Below are 17,150 nucleotides of genomic sequence, written 5' to 3' on the forward strand. Positions count from 1 at the left end.
AGAGAGAGAGAGAGAGAGAGAGAGAGAGAGAGAGAGAGAGACTGTGCCAGCAGGGTGGACAAAGCATTTGATCCAGAGCTAGAATTCTGGCTGGGCTACATAGGAGCTGTTGGTTTAGGAGCAAAGTCACTTAATCTCTCTAAGCCTCACTTTTATCATCTGTAAAATGGAACTAATACCGCCCACCTCATCGGGCTGTGAGGATTAACTGAGAGATGGTAGGAGTGTTCCAAGTAGCCTGGAACTTAGGACTAAGTCCCTGATGAGCCCTTCCCTTCCCCTTGCCTTCCTCCCTCTGGCCTCCTATCAGTGCACAGATGGCCAAAGCCAAGTTGGAAAGAATTCAGGGATGAGGAAATTCCTAAGAAAAGCACAGCTTCCCACTCAGCCTGAGTCGAGGACTCTGAGTATACCCTTGCTCCTCACCCCCACTTTCTTGCCTGGGCTGCTTCTAACTCCACCTCCTCTGGGGTCCCTGGAATGAGGACAAGGTGGGGAGGGATCCATGAGGTTAGGCTCTTGGTAGGGGGTGGGAGGAAGGGTTCGAGGCCAGGAGAGTGAGCACCCACAGAAAACTGGGCACCCTCTCACTCAGACCCTCAGAGCCACCTTGGGTTTTCGAGTTCCCCAGCTCTGGATCAGATGCTTCACCTACCCTGCCAGCACAGCCAGCCTCTTTCAGAGATGGACAGTCCCTGAGTGACTTCCCCATGACACTCCAGCCTGCCCTGGACAGGGCTTTCCTGCCCGTGTGAGTTGCTGCATCTGAGAACCCCCATATGGGTCAACTCTTTAAGAGGGCCACGTCGCATCTAGGCCCCTTTCTGCAGATGGAAGGAGCTGTGAAGCTGGAGCCCGTTCACCTGGCTTCCAGCCCCAGCTCTGCTTCTTGCTTAGTCTCTGCAGGAGACTCGCTGACTTTTCTGAGCCCTACATTCTCCCTCAGGCAGAAGGAGCTAGTGTCTGAGGAGACGATGGGTGGGAGGTCATCTGCACCTGTGATCCCCTCCTTGTTATAACCCTCCTGTGTCCTCACCTCTCAGAGGTCCTGAAGGCAGATGAGGCTTCCAAGGTCAAGCTGGCTCCTCCTCTGGACTGGAGGTCCAAGGGAAAGCCACTCCTGGGGAGTCCTGGGGGGCCAGCTCTAAAGGATGGAACCCCCTCTGAGCCTCCCCAGGGCCCATCTGGTCCAGGCTGAGCTTTTCTTAGGAATTTGCTCTTTCCAGCCTCTGGCTACAGCTCCTGGGATTGTAATGGTAACCTCTGATCCACTGTCTTAATCATAGAAACTTTTGACCTGCTTGGCTGAATGCTCTTGTAACTACTCTTTTCAGGAGGCATGAGCCAAGAAAACATAATGTTGATGAGGCCAAGGCCAAGAGTCAAGTCTATGTCCGTGGGCTGAGGGTAGGGTACTGGTTTTCAGGCAAGAAGTGGCAAGGTCACAGACCAGCTCTGGTTCCTGTATTTGTTCATGAGAGGGCTGCCCTTGCAGATGATTACCAGCCCACTCCGCTGTCTTAGGCCATCTCCAAGAGGGCCTGGGAAGGGGAGGGGCTACACAGAGGTCTCGTCTCCAGGTTCCACTAACCCACCTGTTCTAACCAGAGATGGAGTCAGGGTCCTCACAACCATTGCCAATCATCCTGCCACTGTCCCCCATCGTTTACTTACCCATCACCCCACCCCACCCTTCTTTAGAAATTACTAGAAAAGCTGTTCTTGGTGGACCTTGCTCACCCCACCCTCCCACTCTGGGGGTGGGGGGAGGGAGGAATCCTGAAAACCAGCTCAGCAATCCTGAAAACCAAGTATGTCTTGGGCAGTCAGTCTCAGCAACTCCTGGACAGAGGTCTGGGACTCTGAGTGGCCCCCAATATCCTCTCCCTCCCTTTCTGCAGAGCAGCAGATGCTCTGGGGACTTTAATGTACAGCCGGTTCCTCTCCAGCCTCAAGTTTCCTAGGGGATGAAGTGGGTGGAGGAAGGCATCAGGTCCCTCAGCAGTTCCCAGTCAGAAAGCCTCAGGCCTTAAGGGGAGCACAGCTTGTGTGAGGGGGCAGCTGTAATCAATTCCTGGCTGGCTGGCCCCAGGCCAGTGGTAGAAAGCCATCATAGCCATCATCTGCCATGTGCCACCCAGGCACCACACTAAGCACTGACACACACTGTCTCATTTGAATTCTGAAAACCACACCTGACATTAGAATTACCATCCCTGTTTTGTCAATGAGAAAACTGAGGTTAAGTGACTTGCCTAAGGCCACACAGCTACAAAGTGGCCAAATTAATTGCAAACCATTTCTCTTTCTACTAAGCCCAGCTGCTTAAGCAGGTTTCAAACGTCCAACTCTATAACTAAAAACCTTCACATCCTATTGTGGGGGAGGAAGAAACTGTCCCTGATCCTTCTAGGTTCTTGCAGCTGGTCTAATAATCAAATAGACATGAGGCAGATTAACAAGAGAAAATGACCAAACTTAATTATGTGTGTGCCAGGACCCCACATACAGGAGCGGTTCAGAAACAAAAAGGGAAAATGAAGTGTATATGACATCCTGAGCTAAGGATGAGGTGTGAGACCTTGGGGCTTCAGAGGGGAGAAAGTTCATCCACAAAACAATAAAAGAGCAGGTGTTCAGTAATTCGAAGTTTGCCCCACCCTACAGATTGGTCATAAAAAAAAGTTATTTCTGGTAATAACTCTTATTATGAGCCAATTTAAATTCTTCAAGGGAGAGGTAGAAATTTCCCTATTGCCTTCAGCTCAAAATAATTCATATGCCAAGTTGGCACATCTTGGGGAGGCCTGTTCTGACCACCTCCGCTGCGTTTTCTCTTTCCTCGTCTCCTAGAGAGAGGCAGTTGCTGCACGATTCCCCTCATGACCCCCACCGCCCCACCCCTACCGGCCAGCCAAGTCTCTCCTGCAACCAACCTGTACCCATTCTGTCCTTCTCTGCTGTTCCGGTACCCTCACCCTTCACTCCATGACTCCAAGGGAGGAGCATCTTGGAGAAGAGGTTTGGCCAGAAGGACCCCAGGGACCTTGGGTGGGGGGTGGGGGGCAGGGGGCGGAGGGGAGCCCGGGCTTCCTGCGAAGATGGTCCCCTGTAGGGTCACAGAGAAGGTGACTCCCGGGTTCCTGTCCCCAGCCGCTGGAAGCGCCTTCAGTTCCTTATCAAATATTAACACGCCTCTCCTGCCACCTCCCACCTAGGCGAATAATTAAGAGCTTGGCCTCACCATTAATCTTTAAACGAAAATCACCCTGGCCAGAAAGACCGGCTTGGCCAGGACCTCCGGTCTCCGGGTGCCCCCCGCCAGGCTCCCCATCCAGCGCTGGGAGCCGGGGAGGTGAAGGGAGCTGGCCGCCTCGGGGGATAAGGAACCCAGGGTGGGAAGTGGGGATGCCAGGGCCCCACCACACCCAATGTGTTGCCCTTGCTCTGGAGTGGGGGGTAGTCACCCAGCACCGAGCCCCGGCAGGACCGACAGCGACCCACCGGCAAACTGAGGAGGACTAGAACCCGGTGAAACGCCAGGAAGGGCGAGGAACCGAGGCGTGTGTCGGAGCGGGCTAGAGAAGCATCCTTCTCACCCACTCGCACGCTGTTCTCGCCCAGGGCCGCCGCGCACACGCGTGTCCACGCTCCTCCCGCCCCACAGTGGCCGTTCGCGTGCGCACACGAGCCCGCTCACGCGCCCCGTCCGCCCGCAGCCTCGCCGCGCCGGGCGCGCAAGCCGTTCCGAGCGGACCGACGCGCAGCCCGCGCGCACTGGCGGCGAGCGGGCGCAGCCTGGGCGAGGGGCGCGGGGTTGGGGAGCAGAGCCGGCTACCCGAGGGGCACGGGCCGAAGCCCAGGAGTTCACCTGCGCGGGCCAAGGGCCGGGCGGTGGCGAGGGCCAGGAGCGCCAGCAGCAGCCGCATCCTGCGCAGGAGCAAAGTCGCCTCCAAGCCGGGGGTCGCGCTCGGAGGAGGCCGCCGCGGGTGCCGCGACCAGGCGGGCCCGGGATTTTATAGCGGAGCCGCGACGGGAGGGATCCCCGACAGCGGGGCGCGGGTAGCGGCTCCTCCCCTTAGCGGAGCCTCCCCTCCCCGCGTCCTGTCTCTGATCTGAAATCCTCCACTCCACCCCCTCCCACCTTGCACTATGCGCGAAGCCCCCTCACCGACTCTGCGTCCTCACCCCTCAGAGAAGCGCCCTCTCCGCCACCCCCAGTCGCACCTCTCCCCATCCCGCACTTGGTCCCTGGTTTGGGAACAGGGGAGCAACGTCGCAAGGTACTTGACCCACACAAGGGTGGATGTCCCGGATTCCTGACTTGCATCGTTTTGGTGCAGACCACCACGCAGCCCAGTCGCCTAGGGAGCAGACCGCCGGGGCCTGGGGTTTGGGATGCTGGTGGGCGGTGGAGATAGTCTTAGAGGCATGATGAGGTTGAGGGATGTGCGATGGTGTTTGTTGAATCCGCTGTCCCCCAAAAGAAGGGTTGCTTCTGTCTCCCAGCCGGTGGCTGCTGATTCTCTGTATCATCTCCTTTCATGTATCCTCCAAACTTAATTCCCAAGCCGACCAAAGACCCCTTTCCAACACAGTGAAGATGTCCCTAAATTACTGTGTGCGTGTTTATGTGATGGCCAGAGCAGAGGGGGCTGACAGCGACAGAATTGAGAAATTGCAAAGGATTGCCAAGGGGCTCAGTGAGAGAAAATTTATGCGGTCAGAAGGGAGGGGCTGGGTCCTATTGAGCCGGGGTCTGAATGAACCCCTAGTTCTCTCATTTGCCAGAATCTTCAGATGAATTTAGAGAAAGGAAAGTGCCTTTGAAGGAGGCCCCAGCATTGGGGAAAATGGGGCTGTGGGTCCCCAGAGAGAGGAAGCTAGCTCTTGTCAGAGAGAGAGGTGTTTCCTCTCCTGGCTTTGGCCCCCCTGCTGCCATGCCTCTAGTCTCCTTCATGGCTCTAGGTACCGTGTGTCCCACATGGGGTGGGAGCTTCCGTGGGAGATTGGGAAGCTCAGACTTGGGTGGGGAAGAGGTACTAGGAACCAGGCAGTGGGCTTGGGCCCCCTTCATCAACAGGAAGCCCTGGTTTTCTGGTCTAGTCGCTTCCCCATCCGTTGCCAACCTCTCGGCCCCACCGGCCTTTGAACCTAGGGTAGGGACCTCAGGAGAGAGAGAGTGCCTCCCCCAGGACTACCCGGGCAAAGGGGCTTTCTTCTTGGTTAGTGTCCTGACTGACTCCCTCCCACCTCCTGGCCCAGGATCACACAGTCTCATGGAGCAGCTTTGATCCTAACAGAGAGGCAGGAGGAGAGAGGGTATCCTCATTGGGCTAGGGCCCTATTGTCTACACTGCTTTAGACTTTGATCACCAGCCTGGGACAATGACAGTCAGAGGAGGGATTCCACATCCCAGGGCCTTTTCTGGAGAGTGGATTTATGTTCACAGCGCTGTCAAATATATCTTTCAGGACTGGGGAAAGGTGGGGAGGAAACCCATTTCTGGGAATGACGTCCACTTCAGAAGGTCCCTGTGACCCCAGGCCAGCACCCTGACAGGCAGGAGGGAGACTTGGGAACGTTTGGTGGGGTTAAGGGGCTATCAGTGAGTGACTTTTGGATCCACTTCAAAGTCCATTGCACTGGCCACCCCCAGGGGAGAGGAGTGTGGAAGGGGAGCTGCCCCTTAGGTAATCCTGCTCCTGTCTGGTCAGCACATCCTTTAGCATGTTTGGGGGCCAGGAAGATGGGGAAGAAGAACAACGCCCCGGTGTCGGGGATCCCCTCCGAGGCTTGGAGCAGGGAAGAAGGGTAAGAATGGGCATTTCCTCACAATGCATCTTAATCACAGATACCACAGAGGCTGGACATTCACTGTGTGCCATCTCTAACTCCAAGGTTCCACAGGGCAGGAGGCCCCCACCCTGGTCTTAACAGTCCCAGCCCGGACCCCCATCCTGGCCTGCCATAAAGTAGTCACCTGTCACTGTCTAGTCCATACCCGGCCCAGCTCCAATGGAGGAGACCAGTCCCTCATTAAAGCAGGGATTGTTAGAGTAGGGATGGCTCTGACACATCCCTGTGACTTACAGGCCCCATAAAGCTGCCAGCCCAGGCCCTGCAACCCCCGCCTTTGTTACAGCCTCCTTCCTCTTACTCTGCACAGGGTCCCTGGGTATCCTGCATTCAAGTCCTACTCTTCCTCTGACTCAGGAATGACCTTGGGCAACTTTTCTACTCCTCTCTGATTGCAACTTCCTCATCTCTAAGGTGGGGATGGTAATCCTTGCCCTGCTGACCTCTGCCAATAAAAAGTTAGTTATTGGGCTCGCTGTGAGCCAGCGTCTGTCCAACCCAGACTTTCACAACCCATCTCACAGTGCCTGGGTGTCAAATTGACCCATCGCAGATGCAGAGATGAATCACAATTGTCACCCTTAGGATCTTCACTTGCAAGGCCCTGCCCGAAACAGGAGGAAGGCAATGGGGACAGTGAAAGACTTGGAGGTCAGACAACCCTGGGATCACTTCTGGATCCACACACTCACTCTGTGATATCAGCCGAACCTCAGTTTCCCTCATCTGTAAAATGAAAACTCTACCCCTATCTTCCTCATAGGTTACTGTGAGAATTCAGTGAGCTAAAGCCTGAGGAGTGATGGCCCAAGCTGGGCGCATTAGCACGTGTGACCATGATCTTGGAGTGGAGGTACCCTTTACCTGGATTAAACCTGACCCCTAGGCAGGTGTAGATGTGGCATGGGACACTGGGCTAGATTCCTAAGATCTAGGGAGGGGTGAAGAAAGCTGAGGGTCAAGGAGGGAAGCCCCAACTGCATGGGCCCAGAAAATGTGAGATTTGGATTCACCCCTTCCTGGGACTCTGATTGGCTGAGAGGGGTGGAGGCACAAAAGAGCAAGACACTGCACTCCTGGTGTTCATAGGTCAGAAGGAGGTCTTATCCCTAAACAGAAAATTATGCCTGTGTTCAGGGCGTGAGGTGAGCAGACAGAGCATATGGCAGAAGCTTCAAATAGGTTTTGGAATAACACTACCCTATGTTCACATTCCAACCCTAATACTCACCGTGCACCTTCCTCAGGCTGTGTCCTGATTAGGAAAATGGGCATGAAGACAGCATCTCCTTTCTATGGGTATGGTTAGGATTCAACTACATGATGCTGGGTAAAGGGCCAGGCAGAGGGTCAGACACTTAGTAAGTGCTCAATAAACTTCAGCTGTAATTACTAGCTGTTAAGGGCAAAAATGGTATATGCCCATGATATTACAGGAACCCAGAGGGGTGGCACCTAACCTAGCCAGTGGGTGGGGAATGGAAGAAGTCTTTCTAGAGGAGATAAGCTGAGTATTAGAGGACAAGTAGATGTTAATCCAAAAAAAGGAAGGGAAATCCAGGGAGAGGAAACAGAATGAGAAAAGGCATAGTGGTGGGGTGGAAAGGAGCATCATTGAGAGGTGAGAGTGCTGAGAGGTGAAACTGGAGAGCTATTTGGCATCAGATGGATAGGATTTGTTTGTTGGGATTAGAAGGGTGGACTGATCTTTCCTTTGATGAGGGATAGATATCAAGATTCTGATTTTATAGGCCAGGAAATATCCTCAGAGAGGGTCACTCAGCCCCAGAAAGGGACAGGGATCTTCAACTGCTTCTTTGAGTTACAGAAGAGGAACATGAGGCTCAGAGAGGGAAGTGACTCCCCCCAAGTTGCCCAGCAAGGAGAGGTCAGAGCTGGGATTTGAACCTCAGTCACCTGCCCCCTCCTTGTTCTTTCCATGCCATCTCATCGACCCCTCAACACACATACTTTCCACCCATTGGGACTCTCAGCCTCCATCTTCCCTTGCGTTCTGCAGAGTCTCCTCTGATTAGGAGATGAATAGGTTTGCAGAGACCCCAGCTTTCATGTCCCTGGATGTTGAGATTAAACCCATGTGCAGAACAAGGTTTAATCAATAGCCTCGGCTTTACCTCTCCCCAACCTGGATCTCTGCCATATTCTAGCAGAGGCAAGGAAGCTCCTTTCCTGCCAGCATTGGGAAAGGCTGCAGTCCCTCTTCCATCACCTTCACACCTACCCTATTTCTCTGGTCTGTAGAGAGAATCCTGGGGGAGCAGAAAGATGGGGACAGAGAGAGAGCTGGAGGCTGTCATGGGTGCAGGATAGGGGCTTCTTTACGAGTGGGTTTGGAGGAAACGACTGCTCCTGAACATTTTGGAATAATAACCAGCAGTAAAAAGCATGGAATAATCCAGCAATGGAAATGACATATGTTCTGTTCCTGCCCTGCAGAGTTCAGGAAAACTCCCCCACGGCTCTCTCCTCCCCCTTCAGTGTCTCAGCCACAGGAGCCCAGGCTCACACCAGCAGGAGGCTGAGATCAGAGCTTCTTTGGATTTTCCAAGTGTATTCATTTAACTTTTGGTTTTGTGGTGGAAGGACCTCTAAAGAGAGTGATGAGGATGGAACCAGGTGGGGAGAAAAAGGGAAAAGCCATACAGGCAGCCTCCGGGGTAAAGGGAACATTTCCTACTCCATCAGTGCTGTGGCAACATGAAGAGAGCAGCCTCTTTCAGGCGTGTGTGTCGTAACTTCTTTTTCTCTTATTATCCAGATAACACCTACTCAATATAGAATATTTGGAAAGAAGCAGAGCAAAAATGTCATGAGTAACGTTATCTCCCAGAGGCATCCATTTTATAATTTGACATATGTTTAAGAAAAACAATTTTTAAGGAAAATAATCACCCACCCCAACTTAATCCATCAGTTTAATTTTTTCCATCTTCCCTTTCAGTCTTTATCTATATGCAAAACATGCCCGGCACAGGGAACAACTCAGTGTCCTGCTTTTTAAACTTAACACTTCAGTATAAACATATGTCCATGTTAACTCGCAGCCTTCACAACTGTCATTTTGTGGTTCCACAATGTATACCCAGTGTTAAAAAACAAAATCAAGCTGAGTAAATTTGAATGGCTTTATTAAGCGATTAATGAATCGGCCATTTAAAAAAAATTCCCATTCCCCAACCCCGCCCCTTGGCAACCATCAGCTTACCTATGGGTCTGTTTCTGTTTTGTTTTGTTTACTCACTTATTTTGGTTTTTTTAGATTCCACATATAAGCATATGGTATTTGTCTTTCTCAGTCTGACCTATTTCACTTAGCATAATACCTTCTAGGTCTATCCATGTTGTTGCAAATGGCAAGATTTCATTATTTTTTATTGCTAAATAACATTCCATTATAGATACCTATATAGATATATATCACACCTTCTTTGTCCATTCATCTATTGATGGACATCTGGGTTGCTTCCCTATCTTGGCTATTACTAGCAATGCTGCAATGAACATAGGGGTGCATATGAGTCTGACAATTAAGTTAGCGAACTTGTTGCAACGATGTTGCTAACCTTTTTTTGATATCAGAAGGATTATTCATTATGAATTTGTACCAAGTGGACAAACAGTTAACCAAGTTTACTATTTGGAAGTGCTGAAAAGGCTGCGTAAAAAAGTTAGACAACCTGAACTTTTTGTCAACAATTCGTGGCTCTTGCATCACAACAATGCACCAGCTAACACAGCACTGTCTGTGAGGGAGTTTTTAGCCAGTAAACAAATCACTGTATTGGAATACCCTCCCTACTCACTTGATTTGGCCCCCAATGACTTCTTTCTTTACCCGAAGATAAAGGAAATATTGAAAGGAAGACATTTTGATGACATTCAGGACATCAAGGGTAACATGACAACAGCTCTGATGGCCATTCCAGAAAAAGAGTTCCAAAATTGCTTTGAAGGGTGGACTGGATGCTGGTGTTGGTGTATAGCTTCCCAAGGGGAGTACTTTGAAGGTGACCATAGAGATATTCAGCAATGAGGTATGTAGCACTTTTTCTGAGATGAGTTCACAAACTTAATTGTCTGAGCTTGTATATCTTTTCAAATTAGTGTTTTTGTTTCCTTTAGATAAAAATCCAAAAGTTGAATTAGTTGGTCATACAGCAGCTCTATTTTTAATTTTTTTTTTAAAGATTTTTTTTTATTGGGGAATTAGGGGGATAGGAACAGTGCTGGGGAATTGGGGGAAGGGGAACAGACAAGTTGCTGTTGTTTTGTTCTTCAATCTAGTTGTGGAGGATGTCGCTTCACTGGCCCAAGTTGGCACCATCATCGCGCTCTTCTCTGGCGAGGCAGATCAGTCGCCGGCTTCTGGACGGCCGCTCACTGCGGCTGCTGGCCGCTCATGCTGGCTGCTGGCCGCTCACGCTGGCTGCTGGCTACACAAGGTAGCCCATGGCAACCCACTGCCACAGGGGCTGCAGCCTACGCCGTCGCCGGCGACTCCCGGCAGCCCAGCTCCAGGTTGAGCTGTTGTTCAGCATCTTAGCTGTAGAGGGCAGTGTCACTGGCCCTCATATGTGGGATCCGAACCGGGGCCCTCTGGCATCCCAAGCGGGTTCTTAACCATCGCGCCACTCGGCCGGCCCTATTTTTAATTTTTTAAGGACCCTTCACACTGTTTCCATAGTGGCTGCATTAATTTACAATCCCACCAGCAGTGCATGGAAGGTTTCCTTTTCTCCATATCCTCGCCAGCACTTGTTATTTATTGATTGATGATAACCATTCTGACAGGAAGAGGTGATACCTCATTGTGGTTTTAATTTGCATTTCCCTGATGATTCATGACATTGAGCATTTTTTCATAAGTCTATTGGCCATCTGTATGTCCTCTTGGGAGAAATGTCTATTCAGGTCCCCTGGCCATTTTTTAATTGGATTGTTTTGTGTGTGTGTGTGTGTGTGTGTGTGTGTGTGTGTGTGTGTGTGTGTGTGTTAAGTTCTGTGAGTTCTTTTTATATTTTAGATATTAACCCCTTATCAGATGTATTATTTGTGAATATCTTGTCTCATTCAGTAGGGTGTCTTTTTATTTTGTTGATGTTTTCCTTTGCTGTGCAAAAATTTTTAGATTGATATAGTCTCATTTGTTTCTTTTTTCTTTTGTTTCCCTTGCTCAAGGAGATATATCCAAAAAGCTTTTGCTAAGGATGATGTCAAAGAGTTTATTGCTTATGTTTTCTTCTAAGAATTTTATAATTTAAGTCTTTTTTAAAAAGATTTATTGGGAAATTGGGGGAGGAAACAGGGTTGGGGAATCGGGGAAGGGGAACAGACAAGTTGCTGTCCTTTTGTTCTTCAGTCTAGCTATGGAGGACGTTGCTTCACTGGCCCATGTTGGTATTATCATTGCTCTCTTCCTGGCTGAGGCAGATCAGTTGCCGTCCATTAGATGGCTGCTCACAGCGGCTCATGGGCAGCTCATGCCAGCTGCCAGCCACTTACACTGGCTGCTGGCCACTCACGGTAGCTTACAGCAGCCCACTGCAGCCTCCTGCAGCCTATGCCGTCGCCAGTGACTCTCAGCAGCCCAGGTCGAGCTGTTGACCACCATCTTAGCTATAGAGGGCGCAGCATCACTGGCCCATGTGGAATCCAAACCAATGGCCCTGCTGCTCAGAGCTCGTGCTCCCAAGCCAACTCTTAACCAACGAGCCACTTGGCCGGCCCCTAATTTAAGTCTTTAATACACTTTGAGTTTAATTTTGTATTAGGTGTAAGAAAGTGGTCCAATTTCATTTTTTTGCATGTGTCTGTCCAGTTTTGCCAATACCACTTATTGAAGAGACTCTCTTTACCCCACTGTATATCCTTGCCTCCTTTGTCATAGATTAATTGACCATATAAATGAGGATTTATTTCTGTGCTCTCTATTCTATTCCATTGATATATATATATTATATATATATTTATATATAATATATATATACACACACGCACACACACAAACACACAGAGGGTGCAAAAAATGTATACACATTTTAAGAAAGGAAAAAACTGTATTAAAATTGTCATAATATATACTGATAACAGAAGATGAATACAAGTTCATTGACTTCTGCAATTACAAGAGGTGCTCAAATGGTTACCATCACTGTATTTTTTTTTGCTACTTACAAGATTACCAATTTATTACAAAAGATATTAAACAATAAAAATAAACAGACAGATGAAGAACGATACATACACAGGGTGAGGCAAGCAAAGAAGCTTCTGTCCTCATGGAGTCTGCGGCGCAGGAAGGTAGCATTTGGAAGCATTCTGGTTCCCCATCAGGGAAGTTCTCCAAAAATAAAACAAAGACTAACAAGCCGTCCTCCTGGGTTTTTATGGAGGCTTCATTACATAGTCATGATTAAGTTATTGGCTGCTGGCAATTGAACTCCCCATCACTGTAATTTTAATACACTTTTTTCCTTTCTTAAAATGTGCTTACATTTTTGGCACCCTCTGTGTGTGTGTGTGTGTGTGTGTGTATCGGGGGTGCCAAAAAATGTGTACAAGTGAACACTTTGGTCAACACAGCTCAAACAGTAGTTTGCTGTAATCACAGGTGTCTGGAAGCTGATGGTAACCACTTTGAGCACCTCTTCCCATGGTTGTTTTTGCACAATGGTGCCCTCTGCTGTCCCTGCTTTTCCAACAACTTGGCCTTTTTACAATTTGGAGGTTCTTTCCCGTCTGTCCTTCCCTAGTATTTCTTTTTAGTTGTGGGGCAGGCACTCACTTAATGACAATAATATAGCATTCAAAGAGTTGAAAAACAAGTCTTTAGGTCCACCGCATACCTGATACCCAGAACTTTAGCCTCCTTCTAAAGACTTTCCAATACTAGTGCCACATGCAAACTCATTTAACATCTGAACCACTCTCTCTTAGATATCAGAGGGGAAACTGAGAGAGAATGTATCAGCAAGTTCTCTAAAGACCCTGCCCTAGCTATTTCCTTCAGGTGTGGCCTTGGCTCCCCCATACCCTGGGGAGGGACGCAGGTGTCAAAGCTGCACATAGAAGCTGAGATTTCACAAGGCTGCATAGTTAGCTTACTTCCCACCTCTGATAACAGTCCTGTGCAATGGTTAGGTCAATCTGCCCTTGTCCTCCTCCCTTATTCTGAAATTGAGAAGGTGGAGGCCAGTGACTCTGCCATAGTTAGTAACCCCAAAGTTAACCCTGATATGTAGTTAAAGTTTAATGAGACCTGTGTGGGGTGGGTAGGGGCAGGGATGGCTTCATGGGTGTGGGACTTGTGAAGTCTCAGAGGGGCTGCACTTGGTTGAATGTTCTGCTGCCACCGTCTTGAAATGCTTAACAATTTTTGAACAAGAGGCTCTGAATTTTCATTTTGTAGTAGATACAGGGTGGGAGTGGGTAGGGGATGTGCAGTCTTCTGGCTGGCTGTCTACCCTCCTAGGGCTGGCCTGGAAGCAGCTGGGCAGTGGTGTCCTGGAGAAAAACCCATGGACCAGCAGCCCCTCGTGGAGCCCTGGGCTGGCTCAGGTTCTGCTTTCTCACAGGAAATGCTCCATGCTCACTTGCTTGAAACCCATGACAAAGCATGGGTGTGTCTCCCCTCCCTGTACTTGGGCTGCTGACCCCCTGTATATTGTGCACCTAGTCCAGCCCAAGCGCTGTTGCCACCTGGGTCAGCCTGGGCCTGGAGCCTTGTCTGGCAGTGCTGGGTGCTGGCAACTGGATGCTTGCCACGGGCTCAGCTGGCCTGGAACATGCTGGGTGGTACCTGCTGGCCCTGCTCTGCAGACTTCTGCCTCTACTATCTGGTCTCCTTCTGGGTCTCACGCTGTGCCCTGGGCTGATGATTAGAAGGCACGAGGCAGGTCCTGGGATGCGGACCTGGAAGGCTGTGCAGAGGTAGAGCAGGAGTCCAGGTGCAGCAGGCCCTCCCAGGGCTCAGTGGAGCACATGAGTGCGGCCTTCCAACTGTTCAGTGGCCCTCTTTTCTGAACTAGTCCCTGCTGCAAGGAGCTCTATCTGGCTTCTTCATGCTTCCAAGCGTCACCATCATTACAATCACGCTCAATTCATTGGGCGACCTCTTCATCTACCCCCTCAGGGGCAAAAATCTGGACCCAGAGTTGCAGTACTTTACGGTGGGAATAGTTGGCACCTTACTCCTTGCCAAGACTTTGGAAGGCACAGGATGGGGACATCCGCATGAGCTGGGTGTCACCCAGAGCTGAAGGAGGGCATATTCACCGCATGAAAGGTGAATGGGAAGGATTCTAGGGATTTTTCTCTCCTGCCTGGTAGGTAGCAGTGTCTGCACAGCTTGGATGTCACAAGGGGAACCTGAGGGAAACCTTCCCAGTCTTCCTACACAATTCATAGGACAGGTATGGAGTGGGCAGGGAGTATGTCCATAATGTATGAGCTCCTACAAGTGCCAGGACAGAGCATGGGATCTGAGTTTTGCTCACCTCTTCCCACAGTCCCTGAGGCTGCTCAGGCGACGGACATACTCTGAGCCTGCTCAGGTAAGCTTGGACCTCCTGAGTGCTTCCGGTTAAAATCAACAATGGCCTGAAATATTGAGGCAGACCATGATGTATGCGAATTATTGGACCAGTGTGAACACGTCCTGGAGTTAGGTCAGATCCAGAGTGGAGGCTGTAAGGGGCTTGGGGAAACGAGACTACTCTTCGAGGACGGAAGTGGAGGGTTAGCTTCAGCACCACGAGATGAACAGCACCCGAGGCGCCTGGGAAGAGGCGATGACAGCCCCACTCCCCCACCTCGAGCTTTACCTTGGGAAACAAGGCGGAAGGGCAGTCGGGGCGGGCCGAGCTCCCGGGGCGGGCCTCAAACCCCAGAGGTTGTGTGGGGCTTGAGGGCGGTGTTCAGGGGATCGCGCCCAAGTTTAAGTCGGGGATGGGGGCGGGGGAGGGAGGGAGCCGTAGCTGAGCTAATCTGGGGACGTTGGTGCTCCAGTACAGTGGAGTCGGGAGCTGAAGACGGAATCCTGGTCACGCCCCCTGAGCAACCTTCCGGTTCGCTTGGAATTCCTGTAGAGACGCCGGCTCCAATGCCCGTTGCGATAAATACTCAGGCACCCGAAAGCCCAGGCTGCAGCCTCCACCTTCCACCCCAGGTTAAAAGGAGACATAAGGGCACCTTTGAGGGAGATGGAGGTGTGGAAAGGCGAATTCAGGGGAGGAAGCAGAGCAGTCGGCTGCGCTGACCTGGTGACAGCGAGGAAAGTTATGGACTGTGTTTTAGAAATCGCGTAGATGGCCCTATTCGGTTCAGATTACACGCCTCGCAGGAGCGGAGCCACCTCCCAGCCAGGGCCTCCCTGCAACCGCACCATCCCCAGCGCCTCTAGGTCTGGTCGTGGGGCGTCCCTGTCAGGGTGCAAGGGCGGGGAGCGCGGGGGGTGGTGGCGAGGGGAGGGAGTTATGGGGGGCCAAGCGGACAAAAGCAGAGGAGGAGCACTTGAGGTAGGCAGCAATTTTGGTCCTTGGGAAGTGGTGTGGGAACCCTGGACAGGTGCTCCTCTCCTGGCCCAAGGACCAGGATGAGGCCCAGGGCTTCCATTAATCATGACTCCATCTATACACAATGCCTCATCTCCTGAGCTCATATTCAAGGCCCATCACACCCTCACCTGTCCAGCTCATCTATGGCATGTCCACTCCACAAGCAGTCCCTGTTGGTTCCACCTCTTGGCCATTTCAGTCTTCTTAAATTGCTGATTCTGTCTACCTGGAACACCCTTCATAGTCAAGCTGATACATCCCCTTGGGCCTGAAATGTCCAGGTCCCAACACCTCCAATCGGGCAGTGTCTTCCCAGCTCTGTGCCCTTGGCCTGGGATCCCTGCTTTTGGTGGGTCTCTCATCTGAGCCCTGGCTAGTCTCTCCCAACTCTGAGGCTCTGAACTTCCTCAAGTCAGGAACCAGGTTGGCTTCTTCCTCAGCAATACTACACAGTAGGAGCTCCACAAATATTTTTCAGTGAATGAGCCTTGTCTTGCTTTACTCAGCATGGGTGGCCTGAACTGAGGAAAGGTGGGTTCCTATGGGCCAGTGGCTCAGGATAACCTAGGAGGGTCTCTGTGAAATGACTGTCCCAGGACTCAGCTGGCGCCAACCCAGATTTATCCAGTGCAGGATGTATAGGCAGTGTTATGAAATTTACATGGTGGGAGAACCTTGGAGCATTCTGAATTTATTTTACAGGTAGGGCTACAGGCCCAGAGATGGGGCTGTAATAGTTTCAAATCACATCACGAGGTAGCGAAGGGCTAATGTCAGGGTTCTTCAAAGATGTGAACCACCCCTGGAAAACTCAATCTTCTAGAGCAGCGGTTCTCAACCTGTGGGTCGCGACCCCTTTGGGGGTCGAACGACCCTTTCACAGGGGTCGCCTAAGACGATCAGAAAACAAAAAGATACATTAAGATTCATAACAGTAGCAAAATTACAGCTATAGAGTAGCAACGAAAATAATTTTATGGTTGGAGGTCACCACAACATGAGGAACTGTATTAAGGGGTCGCAGCATTAGGAAGGTTGAGAACCGCTGTTCTAGAGGCTCAGGAGACAGCCAGAAAACACAGCTTCCAATCTTAGCCCTAGTCTCCTAGTCCTTGGTCAGGTGTTGATCAAGTGCAAACACACTCTACTTCTGAGGTCTTGAGAAGAGCAGGATCAATCTATTGGTTATGCCCTGCGGAGCGGTGTTGAGTTCAGATTGCTCCTGGTGCTCTGTATGCTGGGGCCAGCTGCAGGTGAAGGGCTCACACCTGCAGAGCCTGAACCTGGGAGGACCAGATGTGTAGAGCACATCATCAGCGTGATCTATGGGGAAGTACAAATACTGCTGGCAGTTCCTCAAAAGGTTAATCACTGAGTTACCATGTGACCCAGCAATTCCACTCCTAGGTATCTACCCAAAGAAATAAAAACATGTTCAGGTGAAAACTTGTATGTGAATGTTCATAGCAGAATTATTTATAATAGCCACAAAGTGGAAACAATCCAAAAGTCTGTTAATTGAAGAATAGATACATGTGGTATGTCCATATAATGGACTATTACTGTTATAAATAGTTGGGAAATTCTGATACATGCCACAACACGGATGAAACTTGAAAACATTTAGCTAACAAGCATTCGCAAAAGACCACATATAATTCCATGTACCGTATTTGCCGGCGTATAAGATGACTGGGCGTATAAGATGACCCCCT

General features: G+C 50.5%; 1 protein-coding gene across 1 annotated transcript in view; it reads right to left on the reverse strand.

Moving 5' to 3' along the window:
* Positions 1–4,106, reverse strand: part of CA4 (carbonic anhydrase 4) — a 9,210-nt gene extending 5,104 nt beyond the window's left edge. Inside the window, exon 1 of the mRNA XM_019636685.1 lies at positions 3,872–4,106. Coding sequence (XP_019492230.1) covers positions 3,872–3,929 — 58 coding nt within the window. The 5' untranslated portion in view covers positions 3,930–4,106. The remainder of the gene's footprint in view (positions 1–3,871) is intronic.
* Between the last annotated feature and the right edge of the window lie 13,044 nt (positions 4,107–17,150).

The sequence above is a fragment of the Hipposideros armiger genome, unplaced genomic scaffold (genome assembly GCF_001890085.2).
Source record: "Hipposideros armiger isolate ML-2016 unplaced genomic scaffold, ASM189008v1 scaffold_29, whole genome shotgun sequence".
NCBI lineage: Eukaryota > Metazoa > Chordata > Mammalia > Chiroptera > Hipposideridae > Hipposideros > Hipposideros armiger.